Below are 11,266 nucleotides of genomic sequence, written 5' to 3'. Positions count from 1 at the left end.
AGAATGATTGAAATCTTATAAGGTGATAATTTGGTACTGCGGATCTCCAGGGATAAGGGTTCCTCTAAAGGTGTCGTCACACATGGCTGCAGTAAACAGGAAGTAGAGGCTGCAATCCAAACAAATGCGATGCTATCTGGAAAGTCATTCTTAGCTTAGCGTGTTGGTGACGGCGCTTTATAGGAAGCTGTGAGGAGATGCTGAACAGAAGAGGCTGAACGGCGTCCTCCCAGATCCAAATGCTGAGGAAACGCTGCTGGTCACACGGAAACGGATCGTATTGCTGACAAACGTCTGACTTCAGCTGAAAGGAACAAACCTTTTGAGGTCAGCCGTCTGTTTGGTGGCCGTCATTTCAGAGGGGATTGCTGCTCCAGCAGCAGGAGGATCTTTAGCTTCACCTTGGGCTCCTCCAGAGGAGTTGCTGTCTGAGGCCACAGCTGGAGCGTTTGTTCCTCCTCCTGGAGGAGAAACGTCTGAGGAGGCACCGACATCTGCAGCAACCACAACCATTAAAGCACATCTTCTGATTCAGAAAGACATTTCAGCGTAACAGGCTGTTAGCTCACCGTCCTGCAGGTGGTTCTGTTTGGCTTGTTTCTCTGGTTCTCCGCCGTCTACAGGAGAGCTGCATCTGGGCTCGGTACTGGGAGATAAAAACCAACACTATTAGATCAGCCTTGTCTCCTCTTTCAGTCAACTGACGTCTTCTGGCTGTTTGAAAGATGTTCTACTTTGTGTGGAAGGTCGGTTTCTTACCCGCTGAAAGGCTGGAACTCTGTGAAGTTGGCCCAGCCTGTTCCTTTCGTCTCTGCTTCCCCAGAAGCGGCGCTCTCCCAGCCTGTTGGCGCGGGGGCCGGAGCGGTCCCTCCAGAGTCCCGGAAATTTGCCGTCCAGCCTGGAGCTACGGAGACATGAACTGTTAGACTCCATCAGGAGGTTCCAGCTGCGTTCTGGAGGTGAACGGCTGCTGTACCTGCGTCTGCTGAGCTCTGCTTAGAGTCTTCGTCCTCGTCTGATGGGGATCCAGGGTCCTGCTCCTGACCGCCGTTCTCCACTCGGCCCCTGGACTCTTCTGCTGAGGCCTGAGACGCCCCGAACCTGAAACAGAGAGGAAAAATGGCTGCCGACCACCTGAGCAGGAATAACAACGTGTAGTGAGATCAGAAGTGGGGTCACCTTGTTCTGGATTTAGCTTGTGTTGCATAGTTGATCTCCTTCTCCTCCCAGATGTCCTCTTCCTCCTCTTCAGCATCATCAAACTGACGGATTCTTTCTTTACAGCATTCTTCAAAAGCAGCGGCATTGGCCTGAGCAAACAGCCAGAGTCTGAACTGAGCATCTTTATGTTTGGAGGAGGAACTTCCTCTACGATCAACATTTCAGCTTTGCTGTTTTATACTAAGCAGTCCGCCTTAAACTGACATCAGAAACAGTAAAAGCCTGAAAGAGGAGCCACCTGAATGTCTTTAAAGTCCAGAAACATGAGGTGAAGCGGCGCAGAAATAAAACCAACATTCCTAAAAAGGAAGGATGGCTTCCTGAGGAGAAGGAAGCAGGAATAATTCTATCTTCGCTCCTTGATCAAAGGGACCTCATGACGTTCCCATGCAGCGCTAAGCAGCTACTGGTTTTCCCACCATCCTTTGCGTGTAGGACGTTTTTGGATGGCGGTAGTCCCATCTGACCAGCATCTTCACGCGTGTCTGCATCATAAAGGAAGTCTATCAGGACGATGCTCCTACAGCTGATCTGTTACCATGACAACGCGCAGTGGCTCAACGCTCTAGATATTAGTATGTAGACGCGCCCTTGGATGCTGCCGGCAGAGAGGCTGACATGCCAGAGGGCGGCCATCTTGGGTCAGACAGCTGCTGTCAGTCAACAGGAGGCCTCAGATTAGAGATAATATTGCAATAATCTCTGACGTCCACTTAAAATAATCAAACTAACCTTATAATGACCTGTTACACATTTATTCAGATTAAAAACTATTTCAGATGATATGGAATTAATATTAACCACAGCTTGGTCTGACCTAAGATGGCTGCTCTGTCAGCACGCCTATCACCCGATAGGGTTGGTCCATCTTTATGACCCAGTGACAGAGCTAATATTCCTGTCTCTGATGATGGAGTCTCATCCCTGTGATGAAGCTACAGCTCGCTGCTCAAAGTGACCATAAGGTGGCGCTGCAGGAACAGTAAGCTGGACAACCTCTGAACGGAACGATTCACGTTAAAACCAGTTAAAAATGTACTTACACTATTATCGTCAGCATCTAGAGAGAAATTGATTTCTGTAATTCTGTCAAAGGCGGCGCTGTTGAGAGAGCAGAATGGGAATCAGGATCAGAGGAGCTCAAACTTCATCCTAACAGATAGAAGACTGAATCCATGTTTGACACAGGTTGACCATCAGCCGGCTTACTTGATGTTTTCGTCGTGTTCACTGAACTCCTCGTCATGGAAACCGAACTGTTCCACAAAGTTGGCAGTCATCTGTTGGATCTGATACTCTGAGAAGGTCTGCAGAGAACGGGGACATGAGATTTTACAGACAGCGTAGGATGTGTGCTCAGAGGGGGATCCATACCTGCTGCAGAGACAGATCGTTGGGGAAGTCGTCGTCTTCACTGGACGAGTGGATGTTGTGGGTGCTGACCTGCAGAACAGAGGAGGAGCTCAGCGGTCTAACCTTGGAACAAACGTTTCCTACGTTCCTGACTGTCTGGCTCTGAGCAGCTTCTGCAAACTGGGAGCAGAAATCTTTCCTCACCGTAAAAGCAGAGACCAAAACAGATAAGATTAATCCTTCACTGTCCTGCAGTGAGACTGAATCAGAGACTAAAGCCTTCTGTATATTAAAACTAAAGACGAGCTCATGTTGGATATTCTTTATTCTATCCTGTGGTTTCTGAGCATTCAGAGATCCTGTCAGCTCGTTACTCGGCTGCCCTAGACTGCAGGATCCATCCTTTTCTCACAGATACGGCTAAAGAACAGAGAGAGGATGTATGAGTCCACATTCAGAGCACTGAGGTCCACAGACTGACGGGTTGTTCCCTCACCAGCTCCACCGTGTTCCTCCTGTTGGTTTCTCTCAGGGTTTCATCCACAAAGCTCTCCCAGCGACCTCTGCAGTCTTCAGGCAGCTCTGAAATCAAACCAAGTTTTCCTCATTGGTTGGTTCATCTCAAACGACGACTCATCAGCTGCTAGAAGATCTAAAAACCTTTGATCAGGTCGGCCATCTGGGCCTGCACCGGTCCCTTCTCCAGGTTCTGGACCACCATGTTAGCAATTCTAGTAAGATGCCCCATGTTTCCTCTCCTGGCGCCGCCCTCCGCCCTGACACAGAAACACAGTTAGAAAACTCCAGCTGTGTGATGAAAGCCCAGATCGATAAACGAAGGTTCCTCACTGGATTTTATCGTTCTCCTCCCAAGCGTCCAGGATCCTCTGAACAAGCCGACACTTCTGGAAAAGCTGAGGGTCGATCACAAACACAACAGTCAGTGTTGGCTCTCAGTCCTGACAAACAGCTGGGTTTGGTCATCACATACATGAGCCACCAGGGCGTTCTGCGCCGACGTTTGGGACTCGCTCTGTGTGTCCTTCTGCTCCGTCTCCCCTTCAGCGCTGGGGGCTGGTGGAGGGCCGCCGTGGTTCTGGAGGTTCAAGCTCGGCCGCTCGTCTGACGAAGGCTGGTTCAGAATGGCCGCCACGCACAGCTCCACTTGAAGGTGCAAAAAGTTATTCCAGGAATATTTGAAGAACAGATCCTGAAAAACAAGTGAGAAGTGAATTTGAATGGATTCCAGAATAGAATTTAAAATCCTCCTTCTCACATATAAAGCCTTAAATGGCCAAGCTCCATCTGATATCAGAGATCTGATTGTTCCTTATGTTCCTAACAGAGCACTTCGCTCTCAATCTGCAGGTTTACTAGTGGTTCCTAGAATTTCTAAAAGTAGAATGGGAGGCAGATCTTTTAGTTATCAGGCTCCTCTCCTGTGGAACCAACTACCAGTTTTAGTCCGTGAGGCAGACACCCTGTCTACTTTTAAGGCTAGGCTTAAAACTTTCCTTTTTGATAAAGCTTCTAGTTAGAGTGGCTCAGGTTATCCTGAGCTATCTCTATAGTTCTGCTGCTATAGGCTTAGACTGCTGGAGGACATAGGGACCCCTTTTTCATCATTCTGCTTCATTCTATCTCTATTCTCCCACTCTGCAGAATCTGTTAGTTCAATCTCTAACGTTCTGCTCTCTCTGCTTTTTCTCATAGTAGCTTCATCTGGTCTGTTCCTGTTTGGCTGTGACTCCATCCTGGAGAGAAATATCAGCTGTGCTGCTGCCATCAACACCTTTGTTTCTAGATGTTGGGGCTTGGCCTGTTTTTCAGTGTAGTCTTGTTTCTCTGACTGTGACTAACTGGATGTGCTCTCTTCATCCTCTGGCATGGGAGCTGGCTCGGAGCTCGTCTGCCTGGCTGTGTGTTTCCTGTGGAGCTGGTTGACAGTTGCCTTTTGTATCTACCGTATTTTCACGACCATAAGGCGCACCGGACTAAAAGGCGCACTCTCAGTTATGTGTCCCATTTCTGTATTTAACACACACATAAGGCGCACCGCACCATAGGGCGCACCGCACATTTTGAGGGAAAAAAAAGACGCTAAGTGCGCCTTATAGTCGTGAAAATACGGTATGCTTCTTTTTCTATGTCTGCTTCTGTCTCCTTGAACCCCAGTCGGCCTCGGCAGATGGCCGCTCACACTGAGCCTGGTTCTGCTGGAGGTTTCTTCCTGTTCAAAGGGAGTTTTTCCTCTCCACTGTCGCTACAAGCATGCTTAGTGTGAGGGATTGTATTTGAGTCAATGAGTCGATGCAATCAGCTGGTTTTCCTCAGATAGAAAACCTTGAATCAATCTGACTGGAGGATCTGGTGAACTGTAAAGTGCTTTGAGATGACATGATGTGAATCAGCGCTATAGAAATAAACTGAATAGAATTTATTCTGTTCAGGTGGATTTATCTGTCATCAAAGAGAGCAGACGGTGCAGGTGGGTTTAAAAGGCCAAATCTTTGCTCTAATAGTTACTGTAGGGAGGAATACTAAAAGGAAATATATCCTTCTTTGTTGCATTAAAAGCACTCCACAGGAACGCCTAAAACATCAGAATATTAAGTCCTAGATTTTCTGCCAATTATCTCAGAATGGGAAACATCTCTATCTTTAACATCTGGTTTGCTGCATCTTTGAGATGCAGCCCTTTTCAGGAGGAGTGGCAGCAGAACCAACAAGGCAAAGAACCTGCACCAGCACAGCTTTCTAATTTTCTGATCCTGAATTTGAGCTTTTCTTTACCTGTAGCCATCATCATAAAATATGTCGCTCTCTGTAAAATTATCCAAAATAAATTATCTTTCTCAAATGGATTAACAAAAATATTTCATTTATTTAAGCTTTTAATCAATATTCTAATTTTCTGACCTGTGGTGAGAAAACTGGACTGACAATGTTGGGTCACCAACAGTGGAGAAACCTTTTGCTCCAACTTTGACAATATTTGCAAAGTTCAAACTGCAAAAACTATCTAGAAATAAGTCAACATTTCTTAAATTAAGTCTATTTACCTTTAATTTGAGCAGGTAAATAAGATGATTTGCCAATTGAAATATTATTTTTACTCTTTAAATGAGATAATTAGGTAATATGCACTTGAAATTAGTTATTATTATTGTTTGTATATTAATTGTAAATTTTAGTGTTCAAGTGTTAAACTGCCTCACTTCCAATTCAATAACAAAATGCACTTATTTTAAGCAAAAATTACTTAGATTTTTTCAGGCCTACAGAGGTGAACAGAGGCGTCTTCTACTTCTAATTTGGTTCAAACAAAAACATTGAAGGATGAAAAGGAACCTTTTAGATTCGGGCAAATTTCAAACATTTTATATTATATGTACACATCTAAGCACATAGGAAATTTAAGAGGTACAAATAAATATGAAAGAAACCTAAGTCCATCGAAAATATTAATGTTACTGCCTTCTGAACATTTTCATTTTTCTAAGTAGAAACGCCTTAAAGAGAAGCTGCAGATCCTCCTGAAGCAAACAGCTGCCTACCAGCAGTAGATCCATGGTGGCCAGATTGCAGAGCTCCTGACAGATGCTGGGTGAGTTGGTCTGCAGCAGGGCAGCCACAAGCCGTGCAACATGGAGGCGGGCATTCCCCAGCGGCTGCTCCAGGATGCCAACAGTCATCAATATTGCACTTTTCTGTCAAAAGAAGAAAAAATGTCAAAACTGTTTGATTTTCTTCTGCATCGCTGGCTGACTCATTCATGGCGCCTTACCTTAGGGGGGTCAAGAAGAAGCTGCTGGAAGTCCTTTAAGTGGGGCTCAATGGCATTTAATATACTGCTGCTGACAGTGTAAGACCTTTCGTAACCCTGAGAATACAGATCCATTAACCCTTCCAACCTACGGGGAGCATTAGAGAAACAACACGTCAGATTTGTTGGAGAGAGGCGTCCATGTTGACCTCACATCAGCAGCCCTCTAGTTCCATCCAGGATATGGTGGACAAATATTTCTCTTTCATGCTAGTAAAAACAGTGCTAACAGTTAAGCAGGCTTTGAAGACCTGCTGGGACCAGTCCTTCTACTGGTCAAAGACCAGTCCTTCTACTGTTCAAAGACGTCTTCCAGCTAAACAGGGAGGCAGCTGGTGCCAGTATGAAGGAGGAGCTACTCACCCAGACCTCCTGGTCTCCAATAAGGTAAGTAGCACTTGAGTTCCATTAACAATGGAGGCCTCACTCCTCTCGCCCTCAAACATATTTTTGAGAAGCCCCGTTACAGTTTCCTGCCTGGAAGACACAGAAACAGCCGGCTGAGAGAAGAAAGCATGGCAGCCCTGGTCTCTTATCCTCTCCTGCAGCAACAGGAAGCGCATTGATGCTCGCTCAGACTGTCCGACTGGTTTATCAATCCTTCACCCTTTACCTTTACAGATATAATGTCAAGCTGCCGATTCAAAATACACAAGGAGAGATTTATACAGTAGCAGCCATTCAAAATGGCCCTTCCTAGTCAAACACCAGCTGAATTGCAGCCCACTTCCAGCCACTGGCCTCCCCCCATGGCGTCTGACCAGGAGATGACGCTTCTCTTTAGATCTTAATGTCCACAAATCCTGACAGAAAGAATATTTTAGTACAAAGATTGTTTTTTAAAAAGGACCTATCAAGGAAAGTGGGGAACTTTTGAATGGCTGCTACAGTATAACTGTTACTGTTGAGGATTAGACACAACAAGACCAGTCAGTCTAGTTTCTAAGACAATAAAATGACATTGCACAACAACCGCACTGCAGAAAACTTAAATTAAGTGTATTTACCTTTCATTTGATCAGGTAAATAAGATGATTTGCCAATGAACTGAGTACTTGGGATTTTAAAATAAGATAATTAGATAAACCACACTTGAAATAAGACAATGCAATTGTTTTTTCTTATTTTAGACGTAAATTGTCTCTTTTCATTGGCAAGTGTCACAGTTCTCATATCAAGAACAAATGCATTTAATTGTTTATATTTCAATTTTTGGCAGAAGGGTGGAAAAAGTGTTGGAATTTGGGCAAGATTACTGTGCTCCTTCTGAACACGGACAAGCCTCTCGGTGAGCTCACTCTTTATTTAGGATTTTCATTAACTGAAGTGATAATTATCAACCAAATGCAGGGAAAATGTTGCTATGTCACTGATATTAATTACATTTATGTTTAAAAAGCAACAGGAGCACAAATAAACCACACAAAGCTTTGAACAGACTGAACTCACACCAACACATCTGACATTATAGCCAGGCTTTGATCCGTTAAGCTAGTTTTAAAAACTTACGACTCCAGCACGGTCAATAGCGGGTCAGACTCCATGTTATCCTGCATCTGATTGGCCTGATCTCGACTGAGGCGGATGATGTCACAGAGGGTTTGGGACGCATTTGATTGTCTCTGAAATGAAAACAAATACTGAAGGAATCTAGATGTTCAGAGTGAATGATTGAAATATGGATCAGTCGAAACACGACAGAGCATGAGGAATGTTGAGCAGTTAAGTTATACTTTGGCATCAATTTCCAAAATAAGGACAAATTACGTCTTTTAGCATCTAATCATCAATATCAGAACTTTAAAAAAAAAAACAATTGTGCAAATGATTATGAGCTCCAAGCTTTCTTTCTGAAATGGGATATAGTATGATGATTTCATTCTCTTCATTTTTCAATTTTATTCTCTTAAATGTACTATATGACTTTATTCCCTAATGTTGCGACTTCATTCTCCCAATGTTGCGACTTTATTCTCCTAATGTTGCGACTTCATTCTCCTAATGTTGCGACTTTCTTCTCCTAATGTTAATGTTGCGACTTTATTCTCCTTAAGTTGCAACTCTATTTTCATAATATTCTGACTTTATTCTGATATTTAAAAAATGTTTATAAACATCTCTAGCCTGGCCCAAACACTCCGTCACAGTGAAACAGATCCAGCTGTGTTGATCTTTTCCCCTTACCTCTTCATCCTTGCCAGTATGGATAAGTTCTATGAGTCTCTGTACCAGCTTTTCTTCATTCAGCCACTGAAAAAAAGGCTCAATAAAGACTTGATTTTGTTTTGTTTTTTTGTTTTTTCTTCAGTAGAAAGATGTTGATGACTTACATGAAGCACCTCCTGCCTTAAAGGTGCAGGCTCCACACAACTGATCAGGCGAAGAAGCAGGTCCATCATGGCAGAGGCATCGATGTGTTTAAGCACCAAACCAATAAAGCCTTCTTTTTTCTTTAAAAATGTGATCACCTGAAAAACACACATAATACCAGCCCCATGTTAGTGACAATGACACAAACACAAATTACAGCTGTATTTGCAAACATTAACATTTTGAAACAAACCTGTTCTGTTTTCCTGGCAATGAGATTGCCGATGGTTTTACTGAAGAAGCTGGCGAGTAAAGGATTGAGGGGCGAGTCCTGATCCAGGAATTTGTAGAGTGTCTCAAGGAGGGATTCATCCCCACCCAGCTTATCATTTATAACCGACACATCTGAGGTCAGTAGCTCACAAGCTATATTAGGAAACCTGATGAGATCAAACAGAAAGTGTAATAAATAATTTTATTTGCTGTAATGATGTAAATCCAATGGTGCAGCTACTTGGGGGACGAAGTGAAAAACACAGATCAAAGGTTGTCCAAACCATCGCGATTCAACAATTATAGTAAATGATTCATTTCTGTTAGAAAGCAAAGAGACAAATACAAACATACAATCTTGCCTAAGTGGACTGAGCAGGTAAAAACTGTATGATTTGAATTTTTTTTTTAAACCAGAGCAAACTTTGTCTCGTGGATAATGAGTCACTTTTCATGTATGTTGGTGTGTTGTGACTAGGGATGCAAGCTATCGGCTCATTAGTTCATCTACAGTTGATTGATTGATTGATCCTGTATGATTATAAAGCTCTGTTTAAGAATGAACAGCGGCGCCATCTTGAGAGTGGACACAATACTACAGGTAAACCACAATACACCACTCGCAGTGCAGGAAGCCATACTTTAAGACGCGGGATTGAGGAGGGCGGATCGATCCTAGGATCATTCCTATAGATACCAACACTGGTATTCATATTGAAAAATATTTGCTTAAGAAGACCGACACTTTTTATTCTCTCCAGCACGCACTAACTGCAACAAATTCACCAGTGTTCACCGTCTGCGTTTCAGACCTCTAGAGAATATCCAGGTGGATTAGAGTGATCACCTTCATATTAACTTTCAGAGTAGGTATTATATGTCATACGTTACTGTAGCCCACTCAGGAAGTGTATTTAAAGGGGAACGCGTCTTTTTTTTTTTTTTTCATTGGGCCCTTGATTTTACGTTATTCCATCATGTTCTACTCATCCTTATTAGTTTAGTGTCATTTGGAGCAGTTCTGAAGATATTCCATTAGGATATACCAGAGTAATGTCTTCCTATGGGAAACGACTTGAAACTGTTCATCATTTATTCTTTATGGTACGCCAGCATTCAGAACATGTAGGCCAATCACTGTCCCCCAGACATCCGCGGTTAGATTTTTTATAGTCATATGTTTTAAAAACAAAGCAGCGCGTGTAACATTAGCTAATCCTTTATTTATCCCACAATGGGGACATTTATAGAATTAAATAAAAAAGCAAGAGCACACAGTAGAAACAAAATTACTTAAAGATTGAAAGATATTATATAAGAGGTAGATTAGGAAATAAACACTGAACAGATTATTATTAATATTATTATTCAATAAAAATCACAAAAACACAGAAAGGTCAACAGTTTTATGACACATCAAGTTTAAATGTAAAAAGCTCGTATCGATATCAGTGATATTGACCCTGTATTTAGTTGGTATCCGATCAATTAAAAATTCCAGGGTTTCGTCCACCTCTAATGCGGGACTTTCTGCCCCAGAATTACCCATAATGCAGCAGTGCTTTTCTGGTAGCTGTTGCCAATATTAAGAATGTAACAGAGAGCACACTTTATATCCTCAGACTTTTTAGGTAAAATCCAGCAGAAATCGTTCACTGGAGTTTCCTCGACAGCTTGACATGTTTTAAGGACTAGAAAAAGGCAAAAACAGCTCGGAGTTTTGCGTCAAATCTGTAGTTCTCCGATTGGTTCTAACCTGATGACGCTGACCCTGTTAGTCCCGCCTTTGAATTCACGCTGTACCAGACAGATACACCGTATGCGGCCAAGTTACACTATTGGGGGTTCATCAAAGCAAAGAGATGATTAAATGGAACCAATTTTATTCTAATAAACCATCATTTAAACTTTAACATGAGTTGATTGTTTGTGTCCCTAAGTTTTAAGCTACTTTAAATCAGTATCCAAGGTCTCATTAGGAATTGGTGTTCCTGTTTTTAGCCTTTGTTTTTAGATCAGCCAGCCTAAAACATGAACAAAAATAGGTCTGTTCAGCCGCTGTCTCCAGTGGGTGTAATCTCAAAGCCGTGCAGCCATTGTGTGAATCTTTATCTGCAGGTTATATCAGCGAAAGCTGAGGCTGACAGTCTGGACGTTGTTTATATTTGAAGTTGGATCCCAATGGTTGCCTTATTTGACTGTCCAAATATAAATGTATAAATATAAAGATAAACTAGGGCTGGGCGATAATTCAATAACGATATATATCGATCGATAGACGTG

At 42.8% G+C, this 11,266-nt stretch overlaps 1 protein-coding gene across 1 annotated transcript in view; it reads right to left on the bottom strand.

Moving 5' to 3' along the window:
* LOC107098827 (serine/threonine-protein phosphatase 6 regulatory subunit 2-like) overlaps nt 1-11,266 on the bottom strand; it is a 26,877-nt gene that overhangs the window by 1,565 nt on the left and 14,046 nt on the right. The window contains exons 4-22 of the mRNA XM_015396684.1: nt 8,964-9,150; nt 8,731-8,868; nt 8,585-8,650; nt 7,910-8,022; nt 6,764-6,877; nt 6,362-6,488; nt 6,132-6,284; nt 3,566-3,784; nt 3,424-3,488; nt 3,235-3,350; nt 3,071-3,156; nt 2,596-2,664; nt 2,431-2,528; nt 2,265-2,322; nt 1,180-1,310; nt 977-1,101; nt 760-904; nt 570-646; nt 320-494 (exon numbers count right to left, since the gene is read on the bottom strand). Of these exons, the coding sequence (XP_015252170.1) occupies nt 320-494; nt 570-646; nt 760-904; nt 977-1,101; nt 1,180-1,310; nt 2,265-2,322; nt 2,431-2,528; nt 2,596-2,664; nt 3,071-3,156; nt 3,235-3,350; nt 3,424-3,488; nt 3,566-3,784; nt 6,132-6,284; nt 6,362-6,488; nt 6,764-6,877; nt 7,910-8,022; nt 8,585-8,650; nt 8,731-8,868; nt 8,964-9,150 (2,262 nt within the window). The remainder of the gene's footprint in view (nt 1-319; nt 495-569; nt 647-759; nt 905-976; nt 1,102-1,179; nt 1,311-2,264; nt 2,323-2,430; nt 2,529-2,595; nt 2,665-3,070; nt 3,157-3,234; nt 3,351-3,423; nt 3,489-3,565; nt 3,785-6,131; nt 6,285-6,361; nt 6,489-6,763; nt 6,878-7,909; nt 8,023-8,584; nt 8,651-8,730; nt 8,869-8,963; nt 9,151-11,266) is intronic.

The sequence above is a fragment of the Cyprinodon variegatus genome, unplaced genomic scaffold (genome assembly GCF_000732505.1).
Source record: "Cyprinodon variegatus isolate N-32 unplaced genomic scaffold, C_variegatus-1.0 Scaffold813, whole genome shotgun sequence".
NCBI classification, from domain to species: domain Eukaryota; kingdom Metazoa; phylum Chordata; class Actinopteri; order Cyprinodontiformes; family Cyprinodontidae; genus Cyprinodon; species Cyprinodon variegatus.
This window is presented reverse-complemented; position numbering and strand designations above follow the sequence as displayed.